Source organism: Grammomys surdaster, unplaced genomic scaffold (genome assembly GCF_004785775.1).
Source record: "Grammomys surdaster isolate TR1022 unplaced genomic scaffold, NIH_TR_1.0 65, whole genome shotgun sequence".
NCBI lineage: Eukaryota > Metazoa > Chordata > Mammalia > Rodentia > Muridae > Grammomys > Grammomys surdaster.
Genome location: NW_021604567.1, coordinates 15715477 through 15738335, shown reverse-complemented (window position 1 = coordinate 15738335; position 22859 = coordinate 15715477). Strand labels below are relative to the sequence as shown.

General features: G+C 48.7%; 1 protein-coding gene across 2 annotated transcripts; it reads left to right on the top strand.

Annotated features, from left to right (window-relative positions):
* The first annotated feature begins 1419 nt into the window (after window positions 1–1419).
* On the top strand, window positions 1420–5214 carry Sox21 (SRY-box 21). 2 transcript variants are annotated; one of them, XM_028772365.1, is made up of 2 exons: window positions 2819–3255; window positions 3322–3649. In XM_028772365.1, exons 1-2 carry the CDS (start codon window positions 2819–2821, stop codon window positions 3647–3649), a joined length of 765 nt encoding a protein of 254 aa, XP_028628198.1. The 2 variants fall into 2 exon arrangements, with proteins under 2 accessions (XP_028628191.1, XP_028628198.1); XM_028772358.1 differs by having other exon boundaries at window positions 1420–5214.
* The last annotated feature ends 17645 nt before the right edge of the window (window positions 5215–22859 follow it).

Below are 22859 nucleotides of genomic sequence, written 5' to 3'. Positions count from 1 at the left end.
TCTCTGTAATTACACTTGCCAGAGTCTTAACATCACACCACCCAGAGTCTGAATGACAGTCTCTTCTCAAGTGAGGTAAAGAATTATGATTCTAGAGAAATCAGTTCAATTGTTTTAGCAACAGGAGAGCAAAAACAATACAAAATAAGCGTTTACAAACATGACAGCTAAGGAAAACAGAAACCCACTTAACATACCACTGCTGACTGGCACGTCTGTTATCACAACAAACATTTCAAAAGCCATCACCCTTCTTCAATTTAAATGAGCAACAAAACAAGCCTAATTCTTAAATAAATAGGAGTGCAAAACAATTCATGTCAGTGCCATCGTTACAAATCAATGGTACAAGGGTCCTGTGTGTGTACAAACTGAACATAAATTGCAAAAAGACATAAAAAAAAAAACAACCTTAACCGTGTATACGAATTTGTTACTTGTGAAAAGCCCAAAGAAGACAAGTAAACTGCCCGAAGCACAAATTATCTGGCGGTGGGGATCCCCAGGAATATTCAGGGGTGCAAACAAAACTATGCTGTCTGATTTTTTTAGCATAGTGCCAATTATAATAGCTTTAATTACCAAACAAGAAACCTGTACTCAACAGCGTAAAAACAGTCAATGTAGAACATTTTTAAAATTTTTTGTTTAGAGAAATGATTAATACTTTTGATTTGAAGCAACTTCGCCCTATCGTGCAGTTGAGACTGTAAACGTTAAAGAAATAACACAGAGATAGCTCTGACGACCAAGATTAAAAGAAAGCAAAACAATGCAGAAGACAACTGTTAGAAAGCTGGGTATTCAGAAGAGGATGCGGGCTCAACCTAAGTTCGCTTCTTTTCTGAAGGCTTGCCAAAAATAGCCTGTCCGTCCTGGGCTGTTTTTCACTCCACTACGTCTGAGTGCAATCACCAGGCAAGAAACGGCGGGAGGCGTCTGTTGCAAGTCACACCAAGCCTTCCGAGGAAAATGAGTACTTTCTTGCCATTCGGAACAGTCTCAAGCACTTTCAAAGGCTCCCCCCACCCCCACCCCTTCCCCAGGTTTAACCCTCTTCCTCGCCAGTTTCTGAAGCTCTGCTCCTCCGGTGTACCGTTTTCATCCTCCCGGAAGAGCCGCCAGCAGAGCCACAGCAGCGCTGGGCCGAAAAGGGGCAGCCGCCGGCGACACCAAGGGTTGCCAAGCTCCAAACAGTGCGCAGACTCCGCGGCGCGCGGCGGACACTCCACTCGCCTAAACCTGCACTCAAAGTGAAAAAAGAGTAGGAGGAGTGTTGGGAGGGGGCGAAGGGCGGGAGGGGGCGATCCTGTTAATTCCAGGTCCGGGAGGGGAGGACGGGAGGAGGCTCCGCTGGTCCCTCCTCCCTCCTGGCCTCCCCGGCTCCTCCTCCTCCGCACACCCAGGATATACACACACACACTCACACACGGCCGCAGCTGGACATGCACACCCAGCGCCCGCTGCCGGCGCCTACACTCGCAGGTGGCGACACTCACCTGAGCCGGGCTGCGGTCGCCTCGGGAGCGGCGGAGCGACAGCCTGGGCCCGGAAGGGGCCCCAGCAGGGAAAGCAGGAACGGCCCCAGCGCGGATCTGCGATCTGAGGTGATAGCACGTTTTCTTTAATCCCCGTCCTCCAGGACCTGGATCCCCGCACCCATCCAGCCCGCGGCGCCCGGAGCAGCCGGGACACAGGGGCTCGCGGGCGCGGCAGCCACACGGGCGCACGCTTCGAGGCGCGCTCACCGAGAGGGGCGCGGCTGAGCCCGGGCCGGAAACTTGGGAGAAGTTAGTTGCAAGTGTCTGGCTGTTGCGACTGGAGCAGAGGGAAGGCGCCCAGGCCTGGCTCGCCGCGCTGCACCCAGCGGCCCTCCACGCCTGGAGTGCTCTGGGAGCCCGAGATCGTCAGCGCACCGGGGAGAACTGGGAGCCAGCGGAGCAAGCATGGCCTTGGGGACAGCCTGCACCAGCGAGTCGGAGAGCCCGGACAGTCTCCACTGAGGCCCGGCGACTCAGGCTAACTCGGAACCTCAGCTCACCTCCTTCCTTGCCTCTCCTGCGCCAAAGCCGGGGAGCAGGACTCTCGAGGCAGGTGCCCGGGGACAGCGCCAGCCCTCAGCAGAGCTATAGGATTGGGGGGTTCCATCAGCGCGCCCTGACCCCAATACAGAAGATCGGCCGCTGCAGTGTTTGTGTTTCCATCGGTCGCGGTGCTGCTCTGCGCGCCCCGACCCTCCCCCTCCTCTTCCTCTTCGCGGCCACCCCTCCCCCACTCCCATCTGCTTCTGTCAAATGAGAAAGTCACCGGGGAGAACCCAAACACTTCAGCCGCCGAGAGCCCCCTTTGGCACTTGGCAGCACGCGGCGGCGGGCTCCTCGGCTCAACTTGCTGGATGCTCCGTCTCTCAACTTTCGGGGCTGCTTGGCATTTAAGGCATTGAAGACAGAGGAGACGGGAGAGCTGAACCAGGCAGCGGCCACCTGCAGGGAGTTGGCGAGCCAAAGCAACGGGACAGAAGGACAAAACGCAGAGGGCAAAGTGCCACTGCGGAGTGGGGACGCCGCCGAGAAGTTCCAGGGTCCCGGAAAGGATTTTTTTCTTAGAGCTTCGCCAGACAGACCAAAGCGACCCGGGACGCAGAGCCCCGGCCCTGGGCTGGTCGTCTGGTCCCCTCTTATCGCGCGGGAGCGACGCGGGAACGCACGGCCGCTCGCTGAGCCGGTCCCCGCTGGCAGCCAACATTGATTTTCTCCGGGCGGAGGCCGAGGGCCCGGGTGGTGGCGGCGGGGGGCTGCAGCCGCGGCACGGCGACAGCATGTCCAAGCCGGTGGACCACGTCAAGCGTCCCATGAACGCCTTTATGGTGTGGTCGCGGGCTCAGCGGCGTAAGATGGCCCAGGAGAACCCTAAGATGCACAACTCGGAGATCAGCAAGCGCCTGGGCGCCGAGTGGAAGCTGCTCACCGAGTCGGAGAAGCGGCCGTTCATCGACGAGGCCAAGCGCCTGCGAGCCATGCACATGAAGGAGCATCCCGACTATAAGTACCGGCCGCGGCGCAAGCCCAAGACGCTGCTCAAAAAGGACAAATTCGCCTTCCCGGTGCCCTACGGCCTGGGCAGCGTGGCGGACGCCGAGCACCCGGCGCTCAAGGCGGGAGCCGGGCTGCACGCGGGCGCGGCCGGCGGCCTGGTACCCGAGTCTCTGCTCGCGAACCCCGAGAAGGCGGCGGCCGCCGCTGCCGCCGCCGCCGCGCGCGTCTTCTTCCCGCAGTCTGCGGCCGCCGCTGCCGCCGCCGCTGCTGCCGCCGCCGCGGGCAGCCCCTACTCCCTGCTCGACCTGGGCTCCAAGATGGCAGAGATCTCGTCGTCGTCGTCCGGCCTGCCGTACGCGTCGTCGCTGGGGTACCCCACGGCGGGTGCGGGCGCCTTCCACGGGGCGGCGGCGGCGGCTGCAGCGGCCGCGGCGGCCGCCGGGGGGCACACGCATTCCCACCCCAGCCCGGGCAACCCCGGCTACATGATCCCGTGCAACTGCAGCGCGTGGCCCAGCCCGGGGCTGCAGCCCCCGCTCGCCTACATCCTGCTACCAGGCATGGGCAAGCCTCAGCTAGACCCCTACCCCGCGGCCTACGCGGCCGCGCTATGACCCCGCGGGGACCTGTGCACACACGTGTACATATGTATAGGTACGAGACTCGCGGCCTTCCGCTTCGCCCTCGGGCGACCGGGGTCCGGTTTGTATGTACATAGATGTATAGGTGTCAGGCAGAGGCGGAGATGCCAGTCGGGGCTTGAAAGGCCGAGCCCTCGAGGGCGCCGGCGAGAGTGCGTGTGGATTCGCAGCATCATTCCCCAGCCGCACTTCTGCAGCCAACTTTAAAGAGAGCGGTTGTTAGCGCCAGCAGTTGGTGTTTGCTTTGCACTTCGGAACCTGTTGCGTTTTGACCTACAGAGGTGGGAGGAGAAACTTTATGACATGTTGGGTTTTCCAGTTTTGTTGGTTGGATTTTGCTTTTTGCGTCTCATCCTTCTTTCCCTCCGGTCCCACTTGGTCCGCGTTGCATGCGCTCGGTTCTGATGTTCGGTCTGAAATAGCTGGCCAAGGGGAGAGCCGGTACCTGTGTCGTTAGCTTCTTAGAGTAGGGTGGCTCTGCTCTGAACAGCCTTACTCTCCGTTTGTACTGTTTAACACTGCAGATCTCTGCAGAACACACCCTGGATCTATTCTTGACCAGTGAGTGACCAGCTCGAATCCGGCCTTTCGTAAGAGAGATGATCACCGTTCCTTTTGTTTCATCCCATGTGCAAATCAAAGCAAGACCCTTTTTTTTTTTTCTCCTTCTTCTTCCCCAAGAACAAGAAATGCAAAGAAATACGTGTGAGGTGGAAGTTGTCAGTTCGATATTCTACCCTTGAAATACCTTCTAGAAGTCTCTCTCAGTCCGCTGGCTTGGACTTGTGACGCAGTTTACGAACGTGTGGAAAGTACACATGCTATTTCCCCTCGAGGCTGAGTTCACCTTAAGATCATAAATGTGTGTATGTCAGTGAAAGCATTGAATCTTGGGAAATGTGTTATTTTCATTGCCCTAAATTTGAGTCGATTTTAGACTCAACACACATTGAGCAAATGTCAAAGTTAACTTTTAAGAATTGCGGAACTTTCAGAATCGCAATTTTTTCTAATATTAAATCAGACTTTTTTGTCTGGGTCGTAATTATATATTTATTACTTAACAAAACTGGAAAAAAAAAACAGAAAGCACAGAAGTGTTTTTGAAAGATGCCTCTCATCAGCTAGTATTCCTCTCCCAAGCTGAACTGTTCTAAAGTGTTTTTCAGAGCTCCCTTCCCAGTTAGCTTATTTTCTAGACCGCCTGCAATTCACTTGCAAATTATGATAGAACACATTTTAGGGGGGAAAACTTCCTCAAATTACAGCTTTTTTGTTCCTTTTTAAATGTATATATTTTGACTAATGTTTGTGAATGAAGTTGCTAACATGTATTTAGTTTCATTTTGGCTTTATGTAAGATAAAGTTTTCAAAGTTTAAATATTGGTTTTAACCTTTATATGTAAATGGTTTTCTTGTGCGATCTTCTAATTTAATATTAGATGCGTCTAAGCTCTATCTGTAAATTAGAACCCTACTATCACTCTGTTCATTTTTTTTGAACAAAGAGTTTAAATAAAGCCTGAACCAGGGAAAAGAGAAAATCCTCTATTTTTTGTTGAGTTCCTAACAAGATTTTTATCTGAATTGCCCTTACGGTGCCTGGCCCAGGTGAAGTGTAAGGTATCCTCTAAAGGCAGTCTTTGTTTCACTTTTGAATAGATTTACTAGGAAATCTAAATCAACCCATTGTTATTAAGAGCCAAAAACCTGATTTATCACATTTTTAATCGTGAATAGGAAAGATTTTTGAAAAGAAAAAAAAAAACCCAAGTAGTTGCATTATCTTTGGGGGGGTGGGGGTGGCATTCATGAACCAGTAGAAGAGAGCCATTTACAACTTCTAGACTGCTCAAAACACTCCACCAGTTTCCAGTAACACTCTCAGAGAGGAAAGTTGCCCGACCACTTTACCTTGTTTGCAGAACAGCCCACCACTTAAATCAGTGTAATTTGTTCACATATCTTTAGGGTATTCCTTATTTGCACTCCAAGGATTTACTCGGAAGGATAATCAGTGCCAACAGAAATGTACAACTTTTGGTCTCCTTAGGGCTTTATTCTGTCATGCTAATAGCTGTAAAATAGAAGTTCAGTATCACAGATTCTAAGGAGGGGGCTGGCTTTCCAGTACTGGGCAAGACGCCACTGGAGGCGAGCTTAAGTTCATAAAACATTTTAGTTTTAGAAAGAAAATGATAGCGCACTGATGGATAGGATATACCGAGGGCGGGTGGGGAGTTGAGAAGTCTCAAGATCCTGTATAGAACAGTCTTAAACGTGCTTCCCCACTGACAGATGCCGTACCCAAACTGCACATCTTTATAAGTGCCCAGCTCTTTAAAGTCATTGTTTTCTCCCAACGGAATAATATTTTAAAAGCCATGAAAAGTTTTGGAAATGTGAGAAATAGGCTCTGCTGATTTGACCCTGATTCACTAATTAAAACGATCCCTCTCCTGTTATTCCCGGGGCTCTTTGCAATATTATAAGTTAATTCATATGGTTCTGAGCGATTATGCAAAACTAATTTGGACTGTCCAGGGGTAATTATCCCTGACACGGTTAATTAAATCCTTTCAAAGCTTCGTCTTTCCCTTTTGTAGCAGCCCACCACGTCTCTACACGGAACTTCCTGCGGCTCGCTGGAAATCACCCCAGCCCTAAATCTTAGTGTCCTCCCTAGCCTTCCAGCTCGGCCCCAGCAGAAGATTCCCCACCCCCTCGACACCACCCCCCACCTCCCATCCCAAAGTTGAGCGTTTTCTGAGAGAAGGGCTTCGAAGGTAGATAAATGAGAAGTCTAGAAAGACCGGTAAGGGGAGGCGAAGAGAAGACCAGAAAGGGGGGACGCGAAAGTGTCAAGGACGCGTCCCCAACCGTCACTCTGTAGTTAGTACTCTTGTCTGCTGGCTCCGGAGACTGGTCACCACTGGTCTCCAGTGGTCTTAACTAACTGATAAGCGGATTCTACTTGCGGATAGCCTCATGCCAAATGTGACTGCAGTAATCCGGGGTAGGGTGGAGTAGAGGTGTGTGGATATGGGGTAGCTGGAACTGCAGGAAAGCATCGAGAATGTGCGTGTGGTTGGGTGCCAGGGTCGGAAAGTGAGCCACAAAACCGGCGCTGTGACCAGGCAAAGAGACGCAGTTTCTCCACTTCTCCATCTCTATTTTCGCGCGCGCGTTCTCTTGCCCGCCCTTCCTCCACCTCGCTCTCTTCTCCTACCCCCCCCCAAAACTTGGTTAAGCCCTTGCAGTTTTCAGTGTTTTTGTTTGCTTGTTTTAAAACAAGACATTTCTTTGGTAGTCACAGTCCCCTAAAAACTTCATACAAACCTCATCTCAGAAGGACCGAGAACGCTGCTTTGGGTTTTGAGCAAACAGGTGGAATTGACCCGTTTAAGCGATGTGGCCTTGTGTTGGCGAACACTGCCCTAGATCTTAGCCACCTCCCTAGCCTCGGGAAGCCGAGGAGGAAGCCCTTGTGGTTTCTTCCTTGGACAGTCCCACCTCTACTCAACGAGACCCAAACAGTGTCTTTCTCCCAGTCTTGCCCGGGCTGCGGGTGTCTCTGCTAGGGCGCAGAAGAGGCAGGGACTTCCCGGGGTGGAGAGGAGACCTGTCCGCCAGCCAATCAGAGCGCGCCTAGCCTGGCGCTGCGGGACGGGTCCTCCCCGCTAGTCCCAGAGTCGCGCCCGCCCGCCCATAGTGGCTGCGACTTTCTCGCTGCCCAGCGGAGGCAGAGAGAGCACCATCCAAACTTTATTAATCTCTCCCCTGTTCTTTCTCCCTCAGTCCAGTGCATCTCAAAGGTCAACCCTCTTCTTTTAAAAGACTGATATTATTAATTCACTGACAATCTCCCCCTTTTTCCCTTTTTTCCTCTCTTGCAGGAAAAAAAAAAGGGAAAATGGTGAAAAGAGCTTTTTTTTATCCTTTTTCTTTTTTTCTTTCTTTCTTTCCTTTTTTTGTCCTTCAGTGGGAGCGTTTAGACAGTCGAGGAGGTTTTGTCCAGGAACAAAACGCGGGGTTGGGAGGTTTTGTGAGAGCGTTGTTTGTTGAAGTGGACCTAAGAAAAAGCGACGGCTTTCTCCTCATTGTGAAGAAACCAATCGCTGGTATTTGGAAAACTGTTAGCATTGTGCACTTCTTCTGTGTCCATTGTGAGGCGTTTCTTTTCACAAGGTTTTTTTTTCAGCCGATCCAGCTGGCCGGAATGAATAGCGGTGCAATGTGTACTGGCTTTGTCCCTCCGGCCTTCAAGTAGGCCCCATTGAATAGACTAAGTTGACACTGCGTGACAGTGAAACAACATAATAAAAAATACATGAGCCCCTGAATAGGAGCAGGCGCATAAATAAATAAAATGGGTGACCAAAACTGGATAAACTGAATGACAAAGCGGTGAAAGGGGAACAAAAAGATATTTAACACGCTAGATTAGCATTAGAATGCGATCTACAAGGCAGAACAATTGATGAATAGGTTTACCCGCCAAGAAAGAAATGGACTAAATGCCCTTTGAATGGATATGCTTTTTGCAAGGGCTTTGAATAGATATGCTTTTTGCAAGGGCTGAATGGGAAAAGGTAAGGATGAAGCTATGTAAATGAGCACGGGAACTTTTTTTATATATTCTTTAAACACACACACACACTGCGGGGGAAGAATGAGCCTCGGGGTGTTTACAGAAGCAATAATTGCCATGATTAGCATTGTCTGCTGCAGATAGAAATTGAACAGGTTGGGATAATATAGGGAGCAGTAATTATTCTTCTAATTAATGGTCCTTTGCTACTCGAAGAAAGGAAAAAGGAAAGGAGAAGTAAAAGTTATCCAAAAGTTATGTTTCCTTGTGTCCATTTGCCCAGTGTTGGGATCTGTGCCTCAGCGAGCCAGAGCCTGCCGATGCTGTAATCTCTTAAAGTATTCTGGAAACCCATCCTGCCTTCCAAGGGGAGGGCTTTATTTCCATTTACTCTGTGTTCCGGAGTCCTATACAGTGTCTGGCACATGATAGGTGAACTCAATGAATAAACAGTGTGAAATGAGGAAATGAATGAATGAATGAATTTGGCAGAAGGTGGGTGGGGTGGGGTGGACCAGGCCTCTCATGAAAGTAGGAAGAAGGTGCTAAGAATCACCTCAGGACAATGTCACCTTTCAGTGTCCCAACTCTTATTCTTGAGGAAGAGGGCCCACCTTGCTAAAGATTTTGGCCTCAGCTTACTTGGGCCACTGAAAAAGAGGTAGGTTTTAAAATTTCGAGGAGGCGGTGGAAGAAGACAAGGGAAGAAAGGAAGAAGAAAGTATTAACGGGAGACATCAATGACATCCCCCCCCCCCCCGGCCTCTCCTTGGTTGCCCCTCCTCACTGCTGAAGCAGAAGATGGAGACGAAGGAGCAATGTCCGCTCTGTGAAGAAGCGCTGATCACTCCGTCACATGCTAAACATTTTTAAAAGATGGCCTCATTTCTGCCCCCTGACCCCAGCACGCACACACACTCTTTTGGCTTCTAGCAATCCTAGCCTGAATCTGGAGGGAGGGAAGGGCAGGATTCATCCCCCTTGAATTGCTAGCTGAAGGCTGCACTCCACTGTACTATTTTGGGTCCCCTGTCCTGAAGGCATCCATATCGGCCCTTGTTACTAAGATATGAAATGTTTTCTTTCCGGTGGTTTATTCCCAGGCTTGGCGGCTGCTAGACTACCCAGCGGTCTAACTTTGCAGTAGCTGCCTTCAGCGTCCTTCACTTAATGAAATAATGCAATTCTGGAGCACCCAGGTGATGTGTCCCTGCAAAGGTGGAAGCTCACAGCCTCTGAACTGGGAAGCACACCCAGGACCCCTCTGATGACAGGCAGTGGAACTTCACAATGACAAAAAGAAAAAACAACAAACAAACAAAAGCGCCTAGGCTCTCAAAGCTAGAACTCTCACCCTTAAAACGCAGCGCGTAGGCCTCAGTGGTGGGAAAGACTTGCTCATTTTAAAATGTCACCTGAGTTTTCTAGCTTTTTGACTCTTCCTAAAACATATGGATTTCTAGATCTCTGGAGATTTTGTGAAAATCTGTGCGGAAACACCTGTAGGGAAGGGAGTCTCTTGGATGAAGTAAATCTTAAGCTTAGAGTAGTGGGTGTGGGGGAGGCAGGAACTGTTGGGCTCATATCTGAAGTCCTCCATGTGGCTGCTGGGCCTTTAGAGACCTCCAGGAAAAACAGGAAGGTGACTCCGGGTAGACGGGGAGCTCAGTTGCCTGGCTCAGGTACGCCCCCTCCGTGCGTGCCTTCTCCACGCGCGCCTGGCTCCACCCCAACCCCCATCGCTGCTACCCAGCATTCCATTCACAGTTGACTCGAGAGAAAATGAGAATCAGGCATGGCCTTTTAATTCCTTCCAAAGATGTCTGTACCTGATTGCTACCTCCTTTGAGCTCCCGGTTTCATTCAGGGAGGGGTTATTTAGGGACTTTTTTGACAAACAGAAGTTTAGGTGGGAATTACAAACGCCTCGCTGCTCTTCTTAGATGCGTTTATCATCTTAGCCAAGGGCTTGTAGGCACGCGGCTTAATACTCATTTTCCAGCCTCTAGGCGAAGAATTCTAGTGAGATCGACTAGTAAAACCAGATTTCTTTAGGGAAATAGCAAGGACGACTTCGGGCAATTCACTGAAAGAGATTCCTGAATTGTTAATTTCATGTACTCACAGACTTTCCTAAGCAACTTCAACTCATCCCTCCCCCACCAGCCACACATCACACACACACACACACACACACACACACACACCATTTGATTTCAGGGTCGCCCCAAGGTAATTAGCCATTTGCAGAAAGCTTAAATCCCGAAAGGAGAAGCTCTGTCTAGGGTAACAGAGACCTAGTGAAGCTTTTCAGATTGATTGTCTCTGCCAGGGCCACTTTCTCATCAAGTAGGGAGTAGAGAAAAAAGTCAACCAGCCTTTGAAAAGGCTCTTGAGACCTCAAGGCGAAGGAGTAAGCTTCCTACAGAGTCAGCCTTCCCTAGGTGGATTTGCCACGGAATTCAGGGCGGCCCTGGGAGCCAAACTTGTCTTCCCAGAATCCTCTGCAGGCTAAATGGAGTTCTGGGAGCCTTTAACGCTTTCTTCTTTTACTCTGCTATTAGTCTATCTCCTAAAGCTCGATTACTCAAATGACACACACACACACACACACACACACACACACACACACACACACACACCGAGGCTGGGGAGTAGGGGAGGGAGATGGAAGGGAAGGGAAGGAGAGGGAGGTTTGGAGTGTGGCTTAGCTTTTGTTTGTATATCACTGGAGGCCGAACTTAAGGTGTGCAAGCCCACACTTAGTTTCCAACAGATCGGAGATCCACATCGGGTATCCTAGAAGCCAAAGTTAGGGTGAGACTCTGTGGGGCCGAGACAACATGCCAATACCCGGGAATTCTGTGCTAAAATATTTGTGCGAAAGCTCTCTAGCTCTTTCACGTTCAACTGAATTTGTATTAAGGATCCCCCCCCCTTTTTTTTTCTTTTAATCGGGCTGCTTGAACTGTCGCCGAGGTGGTCTCACTTTGCAGAGACCGTTTCCAGGCAGAGGAGCTGTTGAAGCCCTTCAGAGAACAGAAGAAGATGCATAGCACTTCTTCGGGACAGCGTGGGCAAGTCGGTACAGGCTACCACCGAAGAAGTGGGGGGTGGGGAGCACCCTAGAAAAGTCAAGGGCGAGACAGAGGAGGAAAGGAGTGGAAGTGACACTTCTTCAGAATCACCAGAGGAAGCAAGGGATCCCTCCCAACCAAGGCCCCGCGGCCTTTCCGGAGGACAACGGCAAAGCAGCGACCTTCCCTCCCGCCAGGCTCCTTCTACTTCTGTTCAGACTTCCGAAAACCCTGCTGGGGAGGGAGGGACAGGGAGGTGACCAGCATTTGCAGTCTAACGGGATCTGCAGAAGAAGGAAGGAGATCCCGAAGTGAAGAGAGTACTGAAGGCCCCACCCACCCCAGGACTGGAATTACTTTAGTGAGTGGAATCTCTGCCCTGGACCGCCTCTGTTTTCCGCGAATTTAACCCCTGCAGACCCACAGGCAAAACATATCTTGTACAACCTGAAAGTTGTCTAATGTGTGTGTGTGTGTGTGCTTAAAACAAGCAAGCAAACAAACAAACGGAATTCTCACAGGAAGTTTAAAGGGACGTCGTTTTCAAGGAAAGCACCGGCTTTCCCTTCCAGAAAAATCTATACTGCCTCGGGTTAGACCCTTAGGACATTTCGAAGATGAGCCCCTTGGCAGCCAAGGTCAGACTGGGTGGTGAGAAACTGGCGCCAACTGCTGTGCTAGGCCAAGGCTTCCTTCTACTTCTAGCCTGGGTTGACAGCTCTCCTTTTCAGGAACTGGGTTTTTGCCTACAGTTACGTAAACAAACAAACAAATAAACAAACCTTAGACTTGAGTTAGTAGTTCGAGTGGTTGATGAATATGTATGAGAACCCGGCTGTTTAAGGAACGTGAATTAACATGAGCGGGTGTATCCCCCTTGCTAAGCATCGCCAGACAGAAGGGAACAGAGTTGCAGCAACTTCTCTTATTCCTGATTCCCGTGGTGCTGAGTCGCCGCCTGAGCTTGAACCAGCCTCTGTGCGCCCCAAGTGGCTCGGATCATGGCACACTGGATCCCAGATCTTTGGATATAGCTTTCTTTCTACCAAGTTTTGAGCCCATGTTACAATAAAGAGTTGCTGAGCAAAGCTATCCTTCCAATCCATGGTTTCCTGCAATCAAAGCCACCCGAAAAGGCAGAGGTAAAAGCGTCGATCTGTGCATCTCAGGGGCCAGGGTGTGCTCCCGCAAGGCGCTTGTTTTGCGTTGTCTGTGGACCCAAGAGCGTCCACGGAGGATAATCGCCCACCATTACACTTCCCAAACCCTCGTCTTCTCCCGCAGAGGAAACGGCCCTGGTGTGTGTCCCCCCCGGAGTCACCGTGCCTTGGTCTTTGGAGCCTATGGGACTTGGCAGCTTCACCAGTCTCTCCGCCCCCATTCTCAAGGTCTCCTTGTCTCCCTTGAACACACTTTTGGTGACTTACATGGATCGCATCGAGTGCCTTAGCACCTGCTTAGATCTGACAGTCAGAAAGCGAAGTCTCAATGTGGCCTTGGATCAGGTCTGGCAGAACAAACAAGATAGAAACCTCAGCAAGCCTTTAGGCCTTCAAGCTTCTACTGCCACAAAAGTTCCTGCAGCCCGCATCCTCTGACTGCAGGGTCAGGCGGTGTACCCAGCAGTCGGCAAGCCATTTGCAGAAGATCCTCCTCCGCTCTGGCTGGGCCAGTGGGATGAGCTTCCCAGCGGGGCGCCCAGCTTTCCGCTGCTCCTAAGCACTACCCGAAGCTTCCGTAGTTCAGTCCACTAGACAAGGGTCAGGCTTGTGTTCCTGCTGAAATTTGGCACAATTGAGACCAAGCTCGGACGTAGATCACAGGGCTCAGGGCTCTGCTAAAAGTGTTCCCCCAGAAAAACGGCATGGACTTGGGACATGTACTTACAAACCTAGCTCCCGTCCTGCGCTCCTTGGTGAATTTACATTGCATTTAACTAGTCTTAAAGATTGCTCTAGTCCCTACCTAGAAGTCTTCCTTTTGCAGAGACTGGCTAGTTGAGGCTTTAGGGCTAGCTTGGAGGTTTGTAGGAAACAAGGTAGTTCTTTTGACGAAGGAATAGCTGTGGAACAAATAAGGACTCTTAAGATGGTCATGTGTATGTGTGTGGACAGATCTTAGGATATGCGGAGGTCAATAGAAGGTGTGGAGAAGACACACTGTCTCAACATCCCAAGGCACAGATCTCTGATTGGTGGAGGATGGACATAATTCTGGTAATAGCTGCTATCCCTGACTGCCAATTTGCCCTTCCAGGGCACTGGGCTAGGAAGAACCCAATCTTTGTGAAAACCTCTATATTACTAGGGGTTCTCTAGAGGAAGAGAACTCTGTAGAATGTGCTCCCTTTAACCTGGATGTTCAGAGTCACGGTTTCTGTCTTAATGTGGCTTTTGAAAGGGGAGTAACACCCGTATATGAATCCCCAGCTGGCAGAAAGAGACCTCAGATCCTGCCTCACCTCTTGCTCGAAGACATCCGACTTATTTCCTCTCTTTGCTCCCTTTCTCCTTTTCTTTCCTGTCTTCCCATCCTCTCTGACTTTTTTGTTCTGTGCTGGGGATTGAACCCATGACCTTGAGTATGCTAGGCAATGACCCTACTACTGACCCACAAACCAAACGACTCTTTTTCCATTCAGGCAAAAGAAAGTGCTCATGAAGCCTACAGAAAGCCTTGAGTGGTTTAAGGTGAACACTTGGGAGGAAGGCTTGTGTCCTGCTGGACTTGGAGTCCTTCCTGACTGAGCTGAAGAACCACCAGGTGCCCAGCTCCTACACTACTCTCCAATGTCTCCTGTGGTGAGCACGTGCCACCCCTTCCACTGCACAGCTACTCAGCATCTAGCCCTTGGGTGCTTCTCTCCTTTAACACCAAAGGGACAACTCCTACTCAGAGAAGGGCAGCCTCTCACACTCCCTGGGAAACCTCCCAGATAGTTTCCAGAGATCTTCTCTTTATGCTGATCAGACCTTTGTGTGAACCTCTCCCCTGAGTCTAGAGACAGCAGTGGCTGCTTGTTACACTGAGTCTGCCAGATCAAGTTATAAAAATAGTGGCCCTCCCCTACTTCGAAATTCCCTCTCCCTGAGCTCTTCCTCCAAGCTGCCATTTTGTAAATGATCTGGTGGAGACACTTAGAAGGCAAGGAGCTTAAGACACTTGGCAAAGGCAACTAACAACTGAACCCGAAGTCCTCTTCTCCCTGCCCTGAGACAACAGCATCCAGCCTGAGGTCTTGTTTGGAAAAGACACTGGGCCACAGGCACTCAACGAGGTAAGCCTGGAGAATCGGTAGATAGTCAGTGGTTGTTTTAAGATGAGTTTTAAAATCTGTTATTATTTTATAGGGCTATGCAAGACCATCTTAACGCACACATGGAATGCACTCTGAGCGTAATTGGCCCGTACTCCACTACTCTCATGCTAACCCCTCCCCTGTCACCCTGTGATACTTACATGTCACCAAAGTGTATATGACTTTATGTGTCTATAGAGTCTAGGAAACAAATGAGAGAACATATGTTTAGTCTTCCTGTGATTGGTTTAGTTTCTAGATATGGTTAGCTCTGATTGCATCCGTTTTCCTGTTACAGATATAAAGTTCATTCTTTATGGGTGGCAAAAGAAACTGTGTATCAACCACATCTTCTTTGTTCCACTATGGATGGACACCTAGACTGATCCCAGAACTTAATATTGTGAATAATACTGCAGTAAATGCCGAGGGCAAGTCTCTCTCTGAAATGTTGACTTGGCCTTTTTACTGAGATTCTATCTTGCCCCAATCAGGTTGGCAGCCATCAACAAAGCAAATGACTAGCTGATGAGGACAGAGGACAGAGGGTTTGCTTAGACATTGTTGAGGAGTCTATAAATTAGTCGGCCTACTGTGGAGGTCTCTCAAATATTTAAAAATTGAGTCTGCAGAGAGGGCTCAGCAATTGAGAGTGCTAGCTGCTTTTGTTGCTCTGTGCAGAAGAACGGATCTCTGTGTCTAGCACCCACGCTGGTTGGCTCGCAACCTAGTGTTAACTGCGGCTCCAAATCTGATGCCCTCTCCTGGCATCCGTAGGCATTCGTCCTCGTGTATGTACACGCACATGCACAAATAAAAAAAAAAATCACTAAAAACTGACCTGTCTCAGACTCGCTGTACTGCCTCCTCTGGCTATTTACCCAGAGCCTTTGAGCTCTGCGATGAGTTGTTACCCAGGAAGTGATGACTAATGGGGCCTGTCATGTACGCAAGGACATGGCTTCTGGCACTACCTCCCCTTTCCTGAAGAAACCTTTTTAAAGTTACTTCCTCTTTTAAAAGAAACAAACGAACAAAAGAGCAAAAACCCCAGTACCTCACGGGCTTCCTTCTCCAGCCACCGGCTGGCGTCTAGACCCTTCCTTCCTACAGTAAACGTCGTCCATATTGTAAGATGGCCATGTTGGTTTTCTGTGCTTCTGTGTGTCTTCTCTCTTACACACACTCTTCTGAGGGCTACCCTTCTCTGACATCACCTTCCCACACCCGCTGTGACATCTCTCCTCACTAGGTCCAACAGTCGGGTCGGGTCTCAGCTAATGTGTTCCTCCCACAGCACGTGACAGATGGAGCATGTGACAGATGGATGCGTGACTTAGCTCATGGCTTTGTTCTCTCTGCCTCCTCGTCGGGAGCATTTTGCTTTTCTCCTTTCCTCGTCCCATCTTCTTTTACCTCTTGGCAAGCTTTATCAAAAGTGACACGGGTTTCTGTGTGTGATGTCTCGTGCCTGTAATACTAGCCCCTGCGAGGCTTGAGATAGGAGGGCTTCCATGAGTTTGAGGCTAACCTGAGCTATATAGTGAGTTGCAAACCAGCCTGAGCTACAGAAAACAACACAAAAGGTTAGGAATCCACTCATTATTATCCCGTCATCAAATAAGCTGCATTTGTTTTCTGCCATTTTAAATTAGTTTTTTTTTCTAGAAACCATACACTTTCAACCACAGATCTTTGTAACTCAGTATAGACAGACATGTAAGTTAGTATGAACCAGGGACGCTGTAAGAAAACATAAGCCCCAAACCTCAGTGAGTGAACGCAAAGGAGGTTTGTTTGTGTGTATGTTTGTTTGTTTTCGGTCCAACATGGGCTAGCAGAGAACCGTGTCAGCCTGGCTGGGAGGCTCCATCTTCAATATGCTTCTCTGACAGCCTCAGCAAAATACAGCGTGATAGTTGTATAGTTCGGATCCTACGTATTCCCACAGAGGGCCATGTGGTAAAGGATTGGCCCCAGTGTTGTCGTCACTGCTGGAAATGATGGGCTAACAACAAGTCATTAAGGGTGACAGGTCATTAAGGGTGCTCTCAGGGGACAATGGGACCTCAATTCTTTCCTCTTTCCTTCTTGCTTCATGATGTGGAATTCAGGTTTGCTCTGTTACACACTCCCATTATAGGGACTGTTCTGTCACAGGCCCAAAGCAACAGGCAGAGCAAGCGATTGCTCATTGAAACTCCTGCATCGGTGAACAAGGACAAACCTTTACTTCTTAATAAGTTGGTCACCTCAAGTGTTTGTTACAGTAACAAAAGCTCACCAGCACAAGAGGCATATGCTAGCTTTTAATGATTCTCTCCCAGGGGCTTCAGAGAGGCCTCAGTGATCAGCAGTACTTGCCGCTCTTGCAGAGGATCCAGTTTGGTCCCTAGCACCCACATAGCGACTCACAGCTGTCTTTAGTTCCAATTTCAGGGGATCTAGATCTTCTGGCCTCTGCAGGCACCAGGCATACAGTTATATATATGCAACAAAACGTCCATACACATAAAAATTAAAAATGAATCTTTAATAAAAAGTCTCACCGAGAGCATTATTCACGTCTTCTATTCACACATCACTGGCTAAAAAAGTCACAAAAGAACAGCTCTGCCATGTGCCCAGAAAATGAGAGTCAGAATTATGGGGCAAAAAGGACTACTGATCATCCCAATAGAGTTTGTTTGTTTGTTTGTTTGTTTGTTTGTTTTTCAAGACAGGGTTTCTCTGTGTAGCCCTGGCTGTCCTGGAACTCACTCTGTAGATCAGGCTGGCCTCCTCAGAAATCCGCCTGCCTCTGCCTCCCAAGTGCTGGGATTAAAGGCGTGCACCACTACTGCCCGACCTCCAATGGATCTTAAAACATTTCCAGTTCTATTGCTTTGTGTCTCATGGTTTGGAAGGAAATGTGGCTGAATATCCTGACTTAATAGGGAAGTGTTCAGCTCTCAGGACTGAAAAGACCTTCTGCTGTTGGCAGATACAGCCTGAGCGTGGGCAGCATCTGGGTGCATGCTCTCCGCCATATTTCATCTCAGGGGGCTTGATGTTAGAACTTCCCATCCACTCTGATTTCTCAGTGTATCCATTGTTGCTGTAATTTCCTGAAAAGGTCACAGCTGTGATAGAGGACCCCAAACTGTACTGCTGCTGGGATCTTAGCTTTTCTAGTTGTTTGAATATGTGACAAGAATGAGGAAGAGCAGGAGACAGCCAACTGGAGTCCTGTGTTTTCATCTTTCCAATCCTGTGTCCACCGTCTTCTCATTCGTCTGTGAGTCCTTTTCCTGAGTCCTTGCCGTTCATCCTCCCTCATCACTCTCTTTGAGGGAGTTAAGCTGTGATTCTTCTGCATATGTGTTCCTACCCTGATGTCCTACCTTCAGCAATGTGCACAAGCGCCCCTCTCTCCATGCATCTCCCTGTTTGTGGACTTTGATGATATCTAGACTGTTTCCTTCCTCTTTGTCCATTGTGCTTGGTGCTGGTTTTCCTTACCTCACTGGCCTGGCTGCTCTGAGCCACTCTGTGTCTCTCCAAACAGAGGTGTCTTATCTGGCTTTACCTGTCTCCTTTCCTTCCTTCCATGCCTACATTAGACTCTGACCTTCAGCAAGTATTTGTGGCATTTCACAGTTTCTTCATGGAATATCTCCTGACATCTTCTGGACCTACGACAACTGGAAATTCTTCCAACCACAGTCACTCCAGGCTCTTCCTCTTCCTTCCTCGTTGTCATAGCCACACACTGTTTAGTCAACGCGAATCTAATGCAACATCTACTTAACAGAAGACTGTCTTTAAGTATCCCCCAAGCTCATAGCTTGTCTTTCTGGTACGTATCATATTGTATTAAAAGGAAAAATAAAAGAAACAGGTCATTAAAAACACAGAGCAAGAAGAAATTGCATCGGTTAGTGTCTAAGTTACTATGACAAATTCTCTCCTATCTCAGAGCTGCCATATGTACCCACTTTTCTTGCCCTCCACAGTCTAAGGCAAGATTAGGCTCCCTCCCAGTCAGTAGCTCAGAATCTAGACTTTGGGCTTGTTTCTGGGTCATCACTTTGGGCTTTCTGGATCGTTTTGTCTTCAGATGATTGCCAGGTCCTGAGCCAGTGATTACTACAGATGTTTCAGAATCAAGCTTCAAAATGGCAGACTTTATATGCTCCCACATACCCCTAGCTAAGACGCCAACCCAGTGACGAGGGATGTTGGGAAATACGCACTTGAATGCTAAGAAACAAGAAGGAAGGCTGATGAAAAATAGGCCTGTGCTTTCTGGCTCCTCGACGACTTTGGCCATCCTCCTCCTGTCAACTGCTTCCTCCTAACTTTCTCACTACCTCGTCTTTCTGTGAGCTTTAATACCTGACGGCCAGGGCTCAGTTCTTTAGCATCTCCTTCACTTTGTCTCTACCTTCTCTCCTGGTGCTTTTATTGGTTCTGTTACTGATTGGTATTTCAAATGCAGTGGCTTACATGATACCCGTGTTGAGCTGTCAGATCTGTAAGTTTCAAGTGGGGGTTACGGTGTGGTTGTGCTCTCTGCTTAGAGTCAAAAGTGGAAGCCAAGGGTTCAGCTGGGCTGAACTTTTTCCTTGACCTCTGAGTGTCCTTTGGCACACCTTCAGGAGTCGGCTGAATTCAGTTCTGTGAGGTTGGAGGACAGGGTACTTCATTTGCATGCTAGATGTCACCTCTGAGCTGCTTCCAGCTCCTGGAGGCTGTATTTTCCTGCTTCGCGGTCCCACCCTCCAAGGGAAGAAGAGAAAAGGTTCTGGGCTTCCTGGGCTTCCTGGACTTCCTCATTCTTGTCTCTCTTAGGCTTTTCCTCCTCCATCTCTCTGAATGGAGTCAAAGAAAAAGCTTTGCTCTCAAAGGCTCTTGTATATAGAACAGATCCCTCTTAACCATCTGGGACACTCTCTTTTCGGAAGCCGTGACCTTACCCACATGTGCAAAGCCTCATTTGTCATGAAACACAATAGTCACACATCTAGTTATTGGAGTATGGGTATGGTAGGGAGATGCCCCTGCTTGCCACAGGATCCCAAGTTTCTCTCCCTATTTGCGCACTTGATCTTTTTCAGCTGTGGCTTCTTATCTTATAGCAGACACACGCACATCCTCACAATGCCTGATCTACCTTACATAATCCACATTGCCCAAGCCTTCTGCAACACTCTGACGTTCTTGCTGCTGTTCAAACACATGCACACTCTTTTCTGAGCATCTGCCCCTGTTCTTCCTTGACCCTGAGTTCACATTCCTCACCTTCTGTATGACTGATGCCCTCACAGCTGATCTGAGTTTCTACCTTCACAGCAAGACTCTCTGGCCATCTGTTGAAAAATAGCATTCTTGGAGCAGGCTTGATAGCCCTTGCACCTAATCTCAGAGCTCGGGAGGCAGAGGCAGGAGGATCTCTGGCAGTTCAAGGTTGTCAGGATGTACATGGCTAGTTCGAAAGACAGCTAGAGCTACATAATAGAGAGATTGTTTCAAGAAAAGAAAAACTACATCTTGGAGCTAGAGGGACGGCTCAGACGTTAAAAGCACTGTGTGTTCTTCCAACGGACATGGGTTTGGTTCCCAGACCCAAATGGCAGCTAGCAAACATCAGTAACTGTAGTTCCGGGTATCTGGCTCCCTCTTCTGGGCTCTGCTGACATTGCACACACATAGCACACAGCCATACATGCAGGCAAAAATACCTTACAAATAAAAAATTAAATAAACCTTAAAAAACATAAGAAAGAAAATTATATCTCCCCAGATCCCCAGGACTTCCCATTTGTCTTTCACACTTTAATTCTCTTCATAGAATTTTTCACTTTCAAATGTAATAGATATATATATATATATATATATATATACATATATATATATATATATATATATATCATAATCACCAAGACAAGCACCACAAAGAAGACATTTCAGTAATTTGTTCACTGCCATATCTCCAATGCTTGAAGCATGGTTAGGATACAAAAACTGCCCATAACATTTCTATTAAAGGATTGAATACGTGTCTATAAAATAAGAAGCAAAGATAAAAAACGTGGGTTTCCAGGTAGATCAGGACTGGCCCTTATATCTTGTGCACAGAACTGTGAACATCAAAGAGACCAGGCAGGGACTCCAGTGCATACTTGGCAGAGCCCTTAGTCTCAGGCTTTGCGGAATAGTGTTGAGGGCCGTTGGGCCACAGTCAACCGGGTTCACCTGAAAGACAGGCTGGGAAGGGACAGGAGGGCGGGAAGAGATGAAGCCAGGACAAAGGTTTCTGATCAAGGCTCAATGCTTTAATGTTCAGCTTTCAATTTAAAGGGGATAACCCACCCCCACCTCCATAGTTCCTTCTTGCTTCAGCCGGCTGGGGGTGAGGGCTGGGGGTGAGCGGAAACCATCCTGCTGGAGGTGAGAGGAATCCACCTCCAGGCCGGAGATGTCTCGAAGCAAGCTCAGCAGGCAGTCTATTATTCTCAGCTCGTGTACTAGGCTACAGGCAGCCAGAAAGGCGCCAAGGCCAAAGCAAGCACTGCAAGGGCCGGAAATGCCCAGGCCATACCTCCAGAGTCCTATTGTTTGGTCTATTGTGGTAAACAAGGTCTCATCTCTTAGGCCTGCTCAAGGCTGGGGGAAGGGCACAGAATAGTGTTGGTGTGAATGGCTACATTGTATACATACACGTCATTTCATCTGACTCATAAAACTTCTGGATTCTTTGTAATTTCATTCTTCCTATTTACATCTTTTTATGTGATGTTGCATAATCGTTTCCCCTGAGATTAAAACACTTCATTCTGCAGAGAAGCTCTTTAAGTAGGAAAGTAACTAACACAAAACAGCTTCAGGAAGTTCCTGAAACTGACCAGATCCTCTAGGCCCTTCCCTCCTAGAGTAAGCGATAAAGCTGCCCTGAGTCCCTCTCAGAAGAGCTAAGCTGCAAAGAATACTTACAATCTAGACAAACTTCAAAAAAAGACTGTGAGATCAGACCAGCTGCTGGAAGAGGCTGGAACTAGCTAAACTGTCTGAAAGAAGTTTAGATCAGAGACATCTGGAAAGTACCCTCCAAACTGTGAGCTGCCTGCAGGCTGTGCAACGAGCTCTAGGTTCCCTTTATTTTTTGAGCTGTCATTCATGCTAGGGTGGGACTTGGTGATGCAACTCTCTGTGTCATTTCTGCTTTTGTACGTAACCCGCATGTACTGACTGGTTTTATATGTCACCTTGACACAAGCTGAAGTTAACACAGAGAAAGGAGTCTCCCTTGAGGAAATGCCTCCATGAGATCCAACTGTAAGGCATTTTCTCAATTAGTGATCAAGTGAGGAGGACCCATTGTGGGTGGTGCCATCCCTTGGCTGATCCTCCTGGGTTCTATAAGAAAGCAAACTGAGCAAGCCAGGGAAAGCAATCTAGTATGCAGCACTCCTCCATGGCCTCTGCAACAGCTCCTGCCTCCAGGTTTCTACCCTGCTTGAGTTCCAGTCCTAACTTCCTTTGGAGATGAACAGGAATGTGGAAGTGTAAGCTGAATAAATCCTTTCCTCCCCAACTTGCTTCTTGTCCAAGATGTTTGTGCAGGGAAACCCTGACTAAGGCACCTCACAATACTCCTCCTGTATAAGTAACCCCAATAAAATGCATGGTTCACCAATTTTGGACTTCGGTGGTATCCATACTTTGGTCTGTCGTGGACTTCTTTTCTAGGGTAGATAGTGTAACATCTCTCCAGGAAAAGTTTGGTCACACAGTGTGTCTCCAGTGAGTCACATATGGTATTGCAATGGGAGAGGACTTTGTGCATATCAGACAACCTCCCTAGACAGCAACTTTAGGAGGCAAGTCTACCATTACCTGTCTACCATGCAAGTGCACCTTTGGGAAAGCAATGGTGTTGGAAAGACCGTAGTTCAGTGATGTGAATGAGAGGAGAGCCAGCTGTTGAGTGTCACCATGCCACTGAGTATGACCACTGTGTGACCTTGTGCGCAGTTACACAACTCTGTCAAGCTCCCATTTCCTCTTCTTTAAAACTAAGGCTACGCTTTGCAGCTCATGGAGACATGAAGATTGCATGGGATAAGGCCAGTGTAGACACCCAGCAGGGTCTGTGCTGAGTGGGTACTCAGTAACATGAGTTTCCTGCCTTCCTTATGCTGGTGACCCTTAAATGCTAGCTCAGCTCCACTCTG

Excerpts from the sequence above, each read along its gene's own strand:
- Sox21 (XM_028772358.1), top strand. The coding sequence starts at position 2,819 with ATGTCCAAGCCGGTGGACCACGTCAAGCGTCCCATGAACGCCTTTATG.